The sequence below is a fragment of the Misgurnus anguillicaudatus genome, chromosome 3 (genome assembly GCF_027580225.2).
Source record: "Misgurnus anguillicaudatus chromosome 3, ASM2758022v2, whole genome shotgun sequence".
NCBI classification, from domain to species: domain Eukaryota; kingdom Metazoa; phylum Chordata; class Actinopteri; order Cypriniformes; family Cobitidae; genus Misgurnus; species Misgurnus anguillicaudatus.
In genome coordinates, this window is record NC_073339.2 from 19,857,418 (window position 1) to 19,874,342 (window position 16,925).

At 39.0% G+C, this 16,925-nt stretch overlaps 1 protein-coding gene across 1 annotated transcript in view; it reads left to right on the forward strand.

The window, feature by feature from the left end:
• The first annotated feature begins 6,749 nt into the window (after positions 1–6,749).
• glra3 (glycine receptor, alpha 3) overlaps positions 6,750–16,925 on the forward strand; it is a 56,892-nt gene continuing 46,716 nt past the window's right edge. The window contains exon 1 of the mRNA XM_055205075.2: positions 6,750–7,204. Coding sequence (XP_055061050.2) covers positions 7,134–7,204 — 71 coding nt within the window. The 5' untranslated portion in view covers positions 6,750–7,133. The remainder of the gene's footprint in view (positions 7,205–16,925) is intronic.

A 16,925-nucleotide genomic window follows, 5' to 3' on the forward strand; every position in this document is an offset into this window, starting at 1 on the left:
TTTACACACTGCACCTTTAACTCTTTCCCAACCTTTGACGAGTTATTTAGTCAATTAAGAGAAAACATTTCCCTGCCAATGACGCTTCCCTGATGTGTTTTTATGGTAATCTGTAATTCTGCTATTGTCCACTAGATGGCTGTTACCCAATTTATAAAAAATGAGGCAAAAACGAATTGAATTAATTTTAAACTCTGTCTCTGTTTTGAAGTTTTGAATTCCTTTACAAAAGTGCAATTATTTTAGCTTTTTGCTCAAAATTTGGTATTTTTGAAGAAACTTACATATTTACAAGGTTATATATATACACTCTTTTTTTTTGAAAGCAGAGAGTCTGTTCTTTCATTTGATATATTTGCATGTTTATATATTTATAAAAGGCATTTTGTAAAACTTTTGTGAAAATCACAAAAAAAAAATGCTGGCGGACAACTTTTTATAAAAGGCTGGCGGGGAACGAGTTAAAAACAAACAAACAAACAAAAAAACATCTGGATAAACAAAAAGCAAAAACCTGAATTAACATCTGTAACTTTATTGCTTTTCCCCAAGATGGAAACAGCTGCGGAAGGAAAGAGTCAGAAAGGGTCTTGCAGTGTTTCTTTTGGAAAGGAAATATTAAATTTTGATGAAACATTGCTTATGTAGTTTATGTTCCTATAAATTAGCATAACAATATTTGTTTTCAAAATGACAAGCAAACTACTACGTCTACACAACTAAAAACAAGGTGCATCTAATCTTGATTTAAAACAGTTATTTATATTCCTTATTTTGCTAATGTTATTCACTTTGTACTGCAAAGTTTTCTCACAGAGACATGAATGGGTTTCTGGTCTGTGCGGGTTTCTGGTTTTTTGAAGGGTGGCTTTGGATGGCGATTTGAATGGAGGATGGGATCGTGATTTCAGTGCTAGTAGGCTAAAGTTAGCATTATTCAAAATCAGATACCCTCCCTTTAACTTGCCATTATCAACAGCTTAACAGCAAATGAAGGCAGTAATGCTGTGAGATTGGGTCAGAACGCAGCTTTCCACGCCAGCTCTCCTCAATCCTGATTACTAAGGCTTTGTTAACATCTCAACATGCCATAGCAGATTGCATTTCTAATTATATGCTCTGAACTATTATGTCAGTCATGACGAAAGGCCTCTCTGATGGATCTGCCAGCCAGATTAGAACATTTTATTGCTGGCGTGACCCATTTGGTCAGTGCTGTGCAGCCCATTAGCTCCAAATAACTGAAACATTAGGTATCTGAGAAGATACCTAATTTAGCATACACTCAGATGTTTAACGTGGTGCCAAATTATGCTACAGTTATAATATATATATATTTTTTGTATGCTATAAAAGGAAGGTGTGATAAATACGTTTTGGTAATTTTCATCTCATATGAGTTTGATTTAAATATTCAGGTAAGAAACACCACTTTTATAAGATAAATGTGTTTTTCAATAGCAGGAAATGATTTTGCTGGAGCTTTCATCCAATAGGACTTACAGTCTTTATTGTAGGGAAAGTCCCTTTGCAGCTAGCTGGGATTAAGTCCTTTGCTCTAGAGAACAAATGTGATACCTCATGGGTTGTCCTTGCAGTTTTTAACCTACTTATTACAATAAACGCTAGGCCACACCACCAAAGCATTAAAGCCACCTAAACTCACAATCAAATTTAATCCTTATATATTTTGCACACACCTATATACATAATGTAAGGTTATTGGAGCTTGCATGTGATTTTGCATCTCCTTTGGGACTAAATTGTCCATTCTGTCACTTCCAAATGAGACCCTTTAATATGCAGCATGAAGAGTGCAGAGTTATAATGACTCGCCACAAAGCTGTAACTGAGCAATTCGTCTTTTTCCCAGCCAATACAGTGCAATCTCTGCATATAGAACAGATTCAGTAAATGCCACGCATCTTTTTGGCCACCGAATAAATGCATTTGCATTGTAATGTGATGAGCACCTACACAGTGGGTGTTGAAATATGGTCTCCGTGTCTGTGGCAGTTCATTGCCAGAGCAACGAAGTCTGTATGCGGATTGTGTTATCTCTTTATCCGTGCATTTATTTGGTGTTTTGAGACAAGCTAGTCAATCACAACATAATGAGGTTAAATCCTTATATTGATTAAGGGCTTTAAAACACAAGAAAAGCTGGAGGCAAAGCTGTTGATTAAACTACACTATGAATGAGTACTTTTACTAAAAAGCATGCAAACCTCAAAGCTATTACTAACTCAATTTTGTTTAATGCACTAAAAATGTACAGTACATAATCTTAACACTTCTATTAAAGGCACTTTTTTATTGAAAACGTGACATTCTTGTCGAAACTGTATAACATACAAGAAGTGAATTTCTATAGCTTACAAATTGATAAAAACAATTACCCTGTACCTTGTAACCATTACCCTGTAACCCTAGTCTGATGTAGCAAGACCTTGTGACTGACAACAGAAGATAACAGCTTTCAATTTCCATAACAGCTTTCAATGGTCTAGGACCGCTCAAGAGGCCATCTAACTGACTAACTGTAAAGCAACCAATCACAGTTCTGCTTTGTTTGTTTTTTTTCCAAAGAAAGTGACATAAATATCTCCCAGAAATCGGTTTTCCTGTGGATCCATTCCTCTGCCCTCCGGTTCCTTGGAAAGCAAATCTATGTCATTTTTTGAAGCCCATTAAGAAGGTACTTTAAAGGTGATGAAGAATCTGTGCAAATAATCACGGGAGTAAAGTGTCCACCATATATACTCTCCGAAATCCTTCATTACAAAGGACCCTTTGTGGTGACCAGTTTTGAAACTTTGGCTTGGAACGACGACTCAATATGTGGGCAATGATTATTTTCTCAAGATGAAACGCAGCATCAGTGTGCCATATGCATCAGACGTTCAGCCACCGGTCATGGGCATAACTTCTTAAGGCTAATGCACACTGATCGGATAAATGCCAACGAATCAGTGGGAAATCCGTTTTGGTGTTTGTTGGCATTTAGTGGCGCAGCGTGAACATGACAGTTGTGATTCCCATCTAAATCCAACAACCATCTTAGCATGTTGGTGTTTGTTGGCTTTTGTCGTTCGATTACAGTTACCTTTTCTATTTCCTGACGCGAGAGTCCTGACACAACAAACCATTTTGAGATGGAAAGCAATTAGTCAACTTTACATGAAAGATGAGTACCCTCAACGAGGGCAGATGAAATCGTCTGCGGGGCTAAATGCAGTGGCCTTTATAATTGACAGGGTATGCATCTATTATCAGCGCTTTTCCTATCCATCTGCCCTTTACCCACCCACATGCTCACACTTCAACCGCAAAAAAGCAACAGGCTGCTCAAAATACCAAAAATAGTTGGCATGGTTAAAAGTAAGTTGTAAACTATAAAGACAACATTTTTTCAATATTATAAACGCATGATATGTGAAACCCTATGACTAAAATGTCTGTTGTGGGGAAAAGTAAGTTTAGCAACACAAGTAAAGTTTTATTGAAATAAAATATTGATTTGGTATGGATATATTTTATAACCTCATTTAAACAAACTCAAACCTGGCTTGAAAAGAGACAATGTGAAGTGAATGAAACATAAGTGATACATTTAAGGGCACCAATTATCCGATTTATGATTTTACATTTCCTTTGGTGTGTAAAGCCCTATTCGCACGGGATTACTAGTATTACCTGGTGACCTCTAGTGATTTGTAATAATTACGGAGGTTGTCTGTGATCTTAATCCTGTGCGAATCAGCCATCTCTGTAATTTGTAAAATATAAATTACCCCGCAAAGGATCTACCATATTTCGCCGAACACTGAGGTCCTCTGATAATATTAGTCCCGTGCGAATTGGCATCTCTGTAATTTGGCCAGCATTTGTTACCTGTGTGCCTTTTTTATTTATTTGTTTCTCAGTTTCTAATTCATCTCAGTTTCACTTTCCCCCCCCACACATTCAATGATTTAACGAAATATGATTTGGTAAAGGGGTCTCATTTATAAAACTATGCGTAGGATCCTTATTTAAAAGTTTAAATGTGCCCAAAAGCCAAAAAAATTAAGACTTACAAAACAAAGGAACGTTCCCTTTATAAATCACAGATCACCGGCAAGTGTGCATACATGATTTCGTGATATTGGGTTGATGAATCAGATCCCACCCTGCAATCCCATTCTCCCGTCAAGTTTGTTTTTTAATAGATCACAACCTTTGCGTGGGAAATGGCGTATGCACGTTTCCTATTTTGTGCGTACGTGCACTTTATAAATGAGACCCCCGGTCTGAAACGTTGTCAAGAGCACGCCAAACCAATAGATGGTGATATACGCACAACCGGCGCAACGTCATAGAATGTCTCTGAACAGGTTCACGCCCACTTTTGGGGGAAAACAGACTAGACCTTCCATTGGCTTCCATTAAAAATAGCGGAACAAAGCAACCTTCGTACACAGCCGGCAGGCGTAAATAACCAACCCAGTATCACGAAATTGCTTGACTATTTCACGCATGGACCAGCGTGACAATGTCACGCTTTGCCGCGTTTGAGCGTGTGCATGTCACGCTTTCTGTTTGTGTCGCTGTCACGTATTGGTTGCTCAACTTTTTTGTCCTAGTTTCTTACCATTGTCGCTTCGGTTTAGGGTTAGATTTACATAAAATGACACCCTTACCTAAACAAACTCTAACCCCAACGTCAGGTGACAATTGGTTAAAGTTTAGAAAATATAAAAGAATAAGTATTGTATCTTTTTATTTTATAAACCAATACTTAAAGTGACAAATACTTAAAGTGACATATAACACAAGCACCAAATCTAACCCTAAACCGAAGCGACAATGGTTTGAAAATAGGACAAAAAAGTTGAGTAACCAATACGTGACAGCGACACAAACAGAAAGCGTGACATGCACACGCTCAAACGCGGCAAAGCGTGACATTGTCACGCTGGTCCATGCGTGAAATAGTCACGCAATGTCGTGAAATAGGGTTGAAATAACTTATAAAATCACTCAGATTAAACATGTTGAGTAATTATCTGTCCACCCTTCCTGCCATAGAGCGCGAAAGATACATTAACATATTTAGTTTGGTCAATGTGGAAACATGTCTCTTTCATTCTCCCAGCGTCAAAGTTGTGTAACAACGCTCCCTATTGGCCAGAGGTGTCTTACCCGGACATTTACTCGTACCTCATCAAGTCAACAGGGAAGCAAGTGAATGATTTTACTTCGTATTTGAAAGTTACTTCGTATTTATATATTATGTCTTTATATTTAGAGTAATGAGTGCACTTTTCCGTCCAGCCATACAACTAACTGGCTTAGCGATATTTCCAGCAATCACTGGATGGTGTTGTTACACAAATTTGACGCTGTGAGAGTGAGGGGGACATGTTTTTGTATTGACCAAATTAAATGAGTTAATGTATCTTTTGGGCTCTATGGCAGGCAGGGTGGACAGATAAATACTCGACATGTTTAATCTGAGTGATTTCATAAGTTATTTACGCCTGGCGGCTGTGTAAAAGCTTTGCTTTGTTCCGCTATTTTGAATGGAAGCCAATGGAAGGTCTGCTTTTTATCCCCCAAAAAGGGGTGGTGACGAAATTTACAGTCAAGTTCCCGGATGTGCCGGTAGTCCGTATATTCCTAAGCGTAAAGTCATGTTGGCCAATCCGAAGCCACTTAAGAGTCTTACTGAACAATGACGTCACCAGCCAAAAACTCGCAGTCTACAAGACAACGCTGCAAACGAAGTTTCTGGAAATCTTCACCCTGGCAGGAGTTTTCATAAAAGTGTGGTTTCAGTCACATGATGCTGCGTTTGCGTGTGAATGAACGGCGCTACCGCATAGAAAAACGGTTTTGAAAATACACATGTATGTGTGGACAGCGAGGATAATAGCCTTCAGAAATGGCCAAATATCGCCAATGGTCAACAAGCATTCCAGCCAACAAAGCGTTGTATTTTTTTTTAAAGCTTTAGGCAGATAACTGCCATTGACTTCGAATTGAGATACGTCTGTCCTTTTTATTTTGCTCAGTCAGGACATATAGAAGTAACTTTTTATCGACTGAAAAGAGAATAAAACAGACCCGACAGAACAACCCCACATTTTGGCAGCGAAGGGGACATTTGAGCTTATCGTCCAGTTACAGGGCAATTGCACGACGCTGGGAACAGAGTCAATGTGGCACAATAAATAGGAGCGGACGCGCGAACACGCTGCGCAGATGCCCCCTGCCTCAGCTGTGCACGGTGCCGGCGGCAGCCCGTGCCATACACTGTCACTCACTGTGACACAACGATGACACAATTAGTAAATACAAACAGTCAGTGTAAATAGTGTGCATTAAGCTAAAATTCAAACAGTATAGCCATATACAGCATATAGGGCCCCGTGCCAGATTGGACGGGGGCATGTTCTCCAGCATGTGCGTGAATGACTCACGGTTGCTCTTCACGAGTTACATTCATTGCTTACTGATAGTCATCTTATGTAATACGCGTTTCATTATTCACTCGAATAAACTTAATTTTAAATTATGATAGGTATCATGAGTGTTGATGTGTTTAAAAAAGAAAAGAATTATTGTTAAAGTATAGTTATTCAGTTTAGCAATAACACGTGTTTTGTACGACAACAATGTTGAATTTACACAATTCGGTATTCTGTTAAACTCAGTATCAATCGCAAAACTCGAGTCTAGTTGTTCTGGCATGAATAAAGCAAACTATCCAAATTCTCCCATTCGTTAAGCGTCGCACATGCATATTTACAGTGGAGAAGCGCACTGTCAGTCACGCGCGCTGCGTGGGGCGGTCTCTGTTGAGATATGTCTGAATATGTCAAGCATCACTTCAGCTGCCGCACGCACTCCATCTGCTCCAGTGATGTTACGAGGGAAGTTTCATACATGCTTCTTAGCTTTATAAGATTATGAGGGATCGCAAAAGTGCTTTCAGTGCGATTGGCGCGCGCAACGAGTCCACGCTGTATTGGAGTGGATGAAGAAGAGCCGGAGCGCTGTCCGGGGTGCTGAAGTCCAGAATCCAGAGGTCCTGAAGAGAGCACAAGCGTTCACAGAGGAGTGCATGTCTACCCAACCGAAGTCTTGAGATGACTCGGGAAAGGTTGCGTTCTGTGGCTGTCTGGGGATTCATTGCGTGGGAAACAGGAATTTTGCTAAGGTAACACCCGGTGAATATTGTAATTAGTTGATATTTAAGCGTTAGAAAGTTGACAGTAGGCTATCATTGTAAATGTGGAGAAAATATTTTAGCATTTTTAAGCAGAAATATTTGCAGATCTCCAGTCCAGGGCACAATCATTTGTCTTGTTAAATAAATATGATGCTACACAATTTACCTGTATGAAGTTATAGAGTGCTATGAACATTATGCTTTATTTATATTCACCAAGTCAACATCAGGTTCATAATGTCAGTCGAAAAGGTAAAGTTTTGATGAGCGTGTTCAGTGTAACAGGTGATACATTGTAATTTTCATTGACACTGTAATACAGAGGGACCAGTCTGCCATTAAAAATCCCAAATAAAGGATCAGAATTACAGACATGCTTCATTTTCACATTTTTGAAACAACATTTTTTGGTAAATGTTTATTTTCTGTGCACCATGTGAGTGTTAAGAATGAGTAAAGGTGGAAAAATATTCCATCCCTGAGCCCACACTGGTGCAAAATCTAAAATTATTGATATGGAACTTGCAATGTCTATGTCACCTTTGTTTTGGGTGGCATTTTATTTTTAATTGAGCGTTTTAACTTCAGGCATTTTCAAGTACAATTGTGGTCAAGGAAAAGACTGATTTACATTATAATATTGAATGACTTTAACAGTCAATTATATGGCTTTAGCAGTTTTCAAGACGTACATTGATAGATATGTTGGTATGCCGAGCCTGTCCTTTTTGAAACACCTTCCAATCAATAAAACAGAGAGGGTAAAGAAATGGGCAGTGCAAATAGGAAGTGAAGGACTTGCGCTTCTCTTGTCAACATTTAATGGTTTAGCATCACTCCACAACAGGTTGGCTGTCAGCATTCACTGTCCTGTTGGTTTGGAGAACATCTTTGTGTTTAATTTAATCTGAAGGGTCTGTACACTCTATACACCCAAACCCTTACCCTCTAATTTCCACAGCTGACATTCTCTGCTTAGTGCAGAAGTCTCCAAAAGTGATAAGTGATCTGGCGCAACACATTTTTCAGTTTCTTGACAGTACACACGTACACGCACGCACGCACACAGAGATGACCATACAAGTCATTAGGCAAAATGCACTAATACCACCCCCCAAACACACATGGGTTTACAGCTGTCAGTCAATCCTCAGAAAGGATTAAGGTGTGCACTGACCCAGAGCACTAAGCACAGACCTATCAAGAATCTGCTTGTTATGTGCCTCTGGTCTGACAAAGATTTACAAGTACATGAACAGGATCAAAACTGTCTCTTGTGCTAAACCTATTGATTAAAGTGCACCTATTTAATTGATAAAAAAAAACTTTATTTTGTGTATTTGGTATAATACAATGTGTTCGCGTGATTTATGATAAAAACACTTTATTTTCCACATACCGTACATTTTTTTAGCTCCATGTTTCCCTCTTTTCCGGATTTTGTACAAAACTTGTTGATTTGAAAAGCTCTGTGTCCCTGATTGGCCAGCTAACCTGTATGTTGTTATTGACCTAAATACCTCTGACATCAGCCGGAAATGTGACGCTCCTTACCATGTTTGAAAGATTCGGTCGCAATGCAGTGCTAACAGGAGTTAACTGACAGAGTCCAAAGCGGGAGGAAGTAATGTCGGTCTAGTCTACATCACTAATCCCAGGAAGTAAAATGTTGCCTACAATCCGTGTGTTTGTTTTAGTCCAAGAAAAGTGATTTGTGTTGAAGATGATAACTTGTATCATTATTTACTTTGTGTCACGGCTTGTCCTTGTCGTGTTTTGTGTGTGTCTCTCTGATTACGTCACCTGGACTATTCACGGACTGATTGCTCATCTCACCTGTTCCTTGTTTAGTCTTTGTGTATTTATACTGCTGTCTGTGTCACACTTGTCGCTGGAAGATTGTCATTACTACCTTGTCTGTTCCCCATGTCATATTTTGGATGGTCCTGTGTTGCTTACCTGTTCATACTCCTCGTGTTTTTGTTTCCCATTTTATTATTAAATGTTATTTATTTTGAACTCTGCGTTTGCGTCCTGACTCTCCTACCGTGTCATGACAGAATCTTCCGGCCAGCATTGGACGCAGCGAGTTCGGGGAGGGCTGCTTCCCCAAGTATTTCATCAGGGGGGAGTAGTGACATTGGGTCTTGCACGCTGCCAGTCCCGATGTCCTTGGGGATCACTCGCTCCTGCGAGAGGGGGATCGGCCCAGGCGGTCCACTCGACGGTAGAGTCGTCGACTCTGGTTCCTCGGAGGTCCACCGCTGTGCTCGACTGGGGCCCGGAACGGACACCACGCCCGATCATTTCCCCGGGGTGGTCACCACCGTGAGGGAGCCCATTTCCCGAGACGCGACTTCCGGGGACATTGGATCCCCGGCGATTCCCAGAAGGGGGTAATTCGTCTGCCTCGGTCCTCATGAGGGTCGCTCCGGTTCAGCCGGCTCACCGCCCATTGGCTTCGTCCCGGCGGCTGCCGGTTTCGTCAGGGTCTCCAAGCCCTCCATCCCTCCCCTGGACCCACCCTACCAGACATTGTTTGTTTGTTTTTGTAATGAGTGTCTGGTAGCCACTCCTAGAGGGAGGGGTAATGTCACGGCTAGTACGTGCCGTGTTTTGTGTGTGTCTTCGATTACGTCACCTGGATTATTAAATGTTATTTATTTTGAACTCTGCGTTTGCGTCCTGACTCTCCTACTGTGTCATGACACTTTGGGGTTTGTAACTTTTGCATATCGTTAAAGGAACAGTATGTAGGACTGTGGCCAAAACTGGTACTGCAATCACAAAACTTGTGGCTAAAACTGGTACTGCCATCACACAACTGGTGGCCAACATGATTTCTTAATGTCTAGTGACATATCAGGGCAATTTTATGATTAATTGATATACATTTCTAACATACTGTTCCTTTAACATGTACACACTTACACACCAAAGGAAATGTAAAATCGTGAATCAGACCATAGTTGCTCTTTAAAGTTCATAGTATGAAATGTTTTAGTCGACACTTAAAGTTTGCATGGAATATTGCAAAAAAATGTAATACCTCTTTATTATTGATTTACTTAATTTACATAATTTGCTACTTTGGTTTATCTCACTTTGTTCAGTATAATGTTAACTGTCATCACACAGTTTCTAATTTGGCTTCATAAATTACTAATTTATGTTTTACAGTAACACAAATACATAAATTAAACTGTCAACAACTATATTAAGCAGATCTGAATACAAAGCAAAGCAATTAATTAATCATAACATGACATAAATACAGAACGGAGTTAAGGACAGTAATTTGCAAGCAGAATAACAATTGGGAGTATTATCATGTATCGTAATAAAGACAGTTTCATTACCGGTTGATGGGCTAAAGACAGTTCAGTTAATTATGTACTGTTGTGATCAGTCTGCATTGGTACCAGTGTGGATAAACACCTGACAAATGGGAGATTTTCTTCTTTGTATACTCTGTCTGTTTTATTAGAGAATTTTTTGTGGCAGCAATTCTGCCAACTCAAATACTGTAACCCAGTACACAAGGACAAACTCATATCGGCATTAGACAGCGTAGGTCACTGTGCACCACTGTGTCATCTGCTCCAATAGAAAAACAGTCATGGATTTTTTTTATCTGGACAGGAAAGCACATAAAAGATAAAATGGGAAAAATGACCTGAAGTTAGAACTTGAACTCATTACACCTGTAATGTAACGTTGTGATATGATGTACCAAAAGGCAATGCCTCTGAATCACACTTCTCACTTTTGGGCCTAGTCCACACGGACACGGTATTTTTATCAAAAAGACATCAAGATTGTGCTCCGCTGACTGCTTTGTTGATGATTCAGTGCAATGGCCGACGTATCTTGCTAATAATAACTGCGCTAACAGAGCTTCTAACATGTATACAGATAGATGCTGAGTTATCTCACTATATTGCGGAACACGATTTGGGTTATATCCCCGCCTGCTGGTGTGGCATGCTCTTGACAGCGCTTGATAGCGTGCTTTTGCTTTATCGTGTGGATGGATATTTAATTTAAACCGAGCATGTGTGGACGGGATTTTTTTTAGGGAAAACTCCGATTATAAATATACCCGTGTCCGTGTGGACTCGGCCTTGGTCAGGTGTCTATAATTCTTTAAAGCGTCCTATCACTGTTTATAAGTCCCGGACAACAGGTTTAAATGCATGCAAGGTCGAAAAATACTGTAATTTTCTCAAAATATTCATCTAAAATTACTCCTTTTCTCAGAGATCCCCAAACGATTCGTGTAAAGTCGTTCAATGACACAGTCTGTCTAAACCCCACCTTTCAGTAGCCTACTCTGCTCTGATTGGTCAACTGACACAGTCTCCACACAGACCACAGATCAGTGGCACAGACCAACAATAGTGCAACATGTATTGACCTAGTGCTAACATGATTAACTGACAAGACATTATCGACATCAATACACATCATTCATCCTTAATCCAAGCAATAAAAACATCGACAGACACTAACATTTTACACTCATTTAAGCAAGTATGTAAGCTAACCCCACCATAGCAAAAATGTAAACACTAAGTTAGTGCACATACGTTAGCCGCTTGCTAACGTGACTCTCTGACAGTATATTTAGAGTTTAAACAACGACATCAATACACATCATTGATCATTAGTCCAAGTTATAAAAATTATAACATTTTTACACTCATTTAAGCGAGTGTAACTTAAGCTAACCGGGCCACAGTTTAACCGCAACATGCATTGCTAGCGCAGCTTACTGGTAAGACATTACAGTAAACTAGACATTTTAGAACACTCGGGGGACAATAAACATACTTACAGGTTGTGGTTAGGAGACGTATGTTACAAATAAAGCGGGTACGGAACCATCTTTCATTGCCAGACGTAAATCCCTCCGTGAAAAATTTATTTTAACCACTGATTCTTCACAGCCAAACGTTTAGTAAATCCCTCTTTGAAAAAGTAATTTTAACCACTGATTCTTCATATCTTCATCCTTTGGTCGTGAAAACAACACAAACTGAAAACACAGCGTGATATGATGTTTACATACTAACTAGCTGAAGTGTCTGTGGGCAGGTCATAGTTTTCGTTTCTCCCGGGCAAGGCGGTAGGCGGAGATTATTATGCAAAGTGTTTGTATTACGTGGATAAAGACAGGAAGGAGATTCAATCCATATGATGACTCATTTCAGCGATTCAGAGTCGACTCCTTACTTTAGAAGCCAATAACCTTATTAATCGTGCACTTTTTGGTTCAACTACTTTGCACATTGTTTACATTGATGGACACCTACATGACACGGCAATACATGTCATTTTCGTTTTTTGGATCTGTGTGGCTCTTTAATAGTATTTCTATACTGTAGCTCATTTGGGAAGGCATTGCATTAACAATTGCAAAGGTTGTATGTTCCAGTGGCAGAGCATTGCTTTAGTAGTGCAAAAGGTCATGGGTTAGGAACACACGTTGGAAAAAATGTATAGCTTGTAATGCATTGTAAGTTGCTTTGTATACAAGTGTCTGCGAAATGCATAAATGTAATGCATAAATGTGGTAGGTCCGAATCACAGGGAACATAAAAAAATGCTTTGGTTAAAAGCATCTGATAAACATGAATTTTCTGTTACAGACTATGAGAGGGAATTCATTACATAAAAGATGAGGCATGTGAACTAGAAAAATATCTATATAGGGGATAATACTTCCGAAATGCAGACAAACATGCATAATGTAGCCAGATGTTAGTTCATGTATTTGTGCTGCTCTCTCTTTCATTGTCTCTCTGCCGGACCGCTCATTGGAGCGGAATGTTCCAATACACGAGAGCGGTTCACCCCCCAGCATGAAGAGCTGCTCGTAGTTTCTGCTTGCTGTCAGTCCACGGCCAGTGTACCTTTCACCATGTGCATTAGAACCACTGGGCCGCCTTGTCCTCCGGCTCTCCATCTTAAACAAACCACTCAGCTTGCAACGACACTAATCTGTTTCTGTTCCTTTTAGTCGGTTTCCTTGAGCCTGTTTCTTTTTCTGTTTCCTATGTCAGCTTGCATATCCTAAAAGGCAGATTAGGTAGCTCCTGTTGCATTATTTAAAAGATTTTGTCACAAAGCATTGATTGCACTTTGAGTTATTCTGCCAGCCCCGTTTCTCTTGAATACTTTCTTCAGAATTTTTGAATGCTGAGACCGAGACATTGCCCTCTCTGTAAGCAGCTTAAAATGTTCAAGTTTTTGTAACGCTCCAAGCCAATGGCTAAGCTAATTTAACCCAAACAAAAAGGCACCGTTCACACTAAAATACAAGAGAAGACAGTATTAGAACATAAAAACAAATGCAAAAGATTGAGGTATAGATGAATTTACATTTGTTTACTCTGTAGCTCTGTATATCTTTTTTTGTATTGTGAATGCTGTGGGAGCAGTAAGTTGCATGGCAGGTTGATCACGGTTCATGTATAGTGGTGAAAATTAACTATAAGTGTGACATTTACAGTAAACTGTCAATGTGGCAGGTGATGCGTGAAGCATACAGCTCTGTCGCGCCTCAGTGTCAATGCTGTCACACGCTGCTCAGTCTGAGGTTTCTTTCCACATGATCAGTAGATGTGTCTACACCTTTTAGATGTGCTTGAAGGACACTTTTTCCTGTCCACTTAACTTGTTTCTTAATGGCAGCAAACTAACTGGGGTGAATAGTTCATCTTGTTCAATAGTTCAAGATATCATGGAAAATATATTTAGTCAGAAGCAGTGTTCATCTGAGGAGCCATTTTCAGTTTAGGAACATTTTTGAGATTTATAGTCCGGAGTGACTTTTCAGAGACTTGTTTTTTTGTTTTTTGCGTAGTGATGCAAGTCCTTCAGTGAAATGCTGATGCAAACATGGAAAGGTATTTTTTTCAAGTACAGTATGTAGGGTTGCAAAATTCCGGGAATTTTCAAGGCTGGAAACTTTCCATGGGAATTAATGGGAATATATAGAAATTAACGAGAATATATGTGAATTAACTGGAATAAACTGGGAATAACAGGCAACCTAAACGTAGTTAAAAAATCTTGCAGCATAATTTTGTTTAAAGAGCACCTGTTACATTGCTAAAAGCAACATTATTTTGTGTATTTGGTATAATACAATGTGTTCGCGTGGTTTATGGTTCTTAAACACATTACATTACACCGTACATTATTGTTGCTCCATAAATCCCTGCCTTTCTTAAACGCACTGATTTTGTACAAAGCTCATTGTTTTGAAAAGCGCAGTGTCATCTGATTGGCCAGCTAATCTGTACATTGTGATTGGTCTGAATAACTTTGACGTCAGCCAAAAATGTGACGCTGTCTACCATGTTTTGAAGATTAGCTCACAATGCAATGCTGACAGGTTAGTTTATATAATCTTTACTACATTATCAATACAAGCTGAATCTGATCCACAAACTGCAGCTGACCAAATTGATCGATCAACTTTGCCAGCACGGCTGGAGCAGATCGTGACAGATTAAGTAAGCTAAAGATATTAAAGGCGGTCTGAAAGCCAATGTTGATATTTGAAATCCCCTAAAAAAACACGCCTCTACCCCAATAGAATCTGGACCTTCTTTTAAGATTCAGATTCATTCTTTATTGTCCTTGTTAGAGGAAATTTGTTTTCACAGACTGTACCCAATCAAATTGAACACACAATACAATCATTTACACCAAAAGATTATACATTTAATGAATTCAGTGCTCTTATAGACGGTTTTATCGGACGCACGTGCGCTGACGCGATACATGACTGGATCCGAACTTTAGTTGCTAAACTGATCTCTTGCACAAATGCCTTGTCGAAAAATAACAAATGTTTTGGTTTTCTAGGTAATCTATGTGTTGTTTTTTAGTTTAAAAGTTTAAAGAACTTTGTTGTTATTTATTCTTAGCGGAGTTTACAGGAAGTTACGTGCGGACCACAACAGCCGCTTGCTACAAGTACAAAACCTCTTTTGATAGACCCACCCCACATATACGCAACCCAGGCAACAATGTCGGTTAGTAGACACGCCCCTTACTGCGGGTTGGCTACAAGTGTGTTTTGGTACTCGGCCAGACCCCCTTTTCCAAAGTGTTTTTTAAAAATCATGCACCTTGCCTTTAAAACATTAAAACCATGTCTGCATTTGTGATGACTCGCGTCATCGTTTACTTTGGAATTTGTACCTTTTGCACATCGTTAACATGTATTATAAAAGGCTCGTTCTGGTTCTTCATTCTGATTTGGTTGAAACGCGTTCTAAGCCGTGATAAAATACCCAGGTAAACCCACGGTTCAGACCGCATCACAAGTATCACTGCGCCACTGTTGCTGCGTACTGATTTATGAAACTAAACACCACAGTCTTTAATCATATTTTAATTTTTCTACCTTTGCACAATTATGGCGATATCCAGATAAATGTCAATAAATATTGTTGAGTCATTTCGTAAATAAAGAGAAAACGTTCTCTGAGTTGTTTTGTCTTATTGATATTTCCGCTATTATCCACTAGATGGCAATCTTACCCAACTTGAACACTGACGCATTCACTCGACACAATAACGTTGAATCTGATCTCTTACTAAAGTTCTTCACAAAAATTGAATTATCTCCGCTTTTATCTGAAAATTTGAGAGGTGATAACTGATAAGAGAACAAATGAAGGTAGGATGAAACGTTTTTTTTGTTTTTGTTTTTGGAAAGCGGATGGACTGTTCTTTCATTTGATATTTTATGTTTATTTAAAGAAGATAATTTTTCTGTAAGGCGTTAAACTAAAACTGGGTGCCAACTTTAAAAAAAAAAAAAACGCTGACGGGGAAAGCGTTAAGCATGCTTCCAAGCATATTTGATCATCACTTCAACAGTTGTACGATATAAATGTTAATGTATATTTTAGATGAATGTTGATTTATAAAAAATAAACACCACAGTCTTAAATTATATTTTCATTGTGTCTTTGCTGCGTTTGTGTTGGTTGGGAACCGCGCTTTGTTGCAGCCACACTTGATTCTGAGGAACTACTTTGTTTGGCGGAAGAGAAATATTTGTACTAATATAATTACAACTTATTTTTGTTTTATTTTGTGAAACCCTGCTATGCATATGATGTAACCATGATGTAACAACGCCCCTTAGCTGTTATAAAATGCACTGGTAACCCACTGCTTCTTGGGGTTTATTGCTTTACTAACACACACTTACACACTAAAGGAAATGAAAAATCATTAATTGGATAATTGGTGCCCTTTTATGCATCACTCATGTGATTTAATGCAATTTCAGTTTAATTTCTACCCTGCACATTCCTCAGTCACATGGACACAGTACACTGCTTACTAAAGGGCCATTAAGGTCACACACCCTACATCTACTTGCATTCTTCCATAACATGCACAGATAATTTCTTGAATCCTGCACACAAAATTATGTCAAAATGTCCATCTTTGCATGTATTCACAAAAAATAAAATACATTTGTTTAAAACTTCCTTGTGTTGTGTGTAAGCTTGTGTGCCACAATATTATACTATTGTAAAGACAAATACACTGACTGTGAAAACATTTATGTGAGATAATTTAAAAAAATGGTTCTAAAAATTACCCTCCCTCCCCGCCTCATACCTAAAATAAAAAGATCCTCCAAATATCACTTAAGGGGTATTCCCCTCCATTT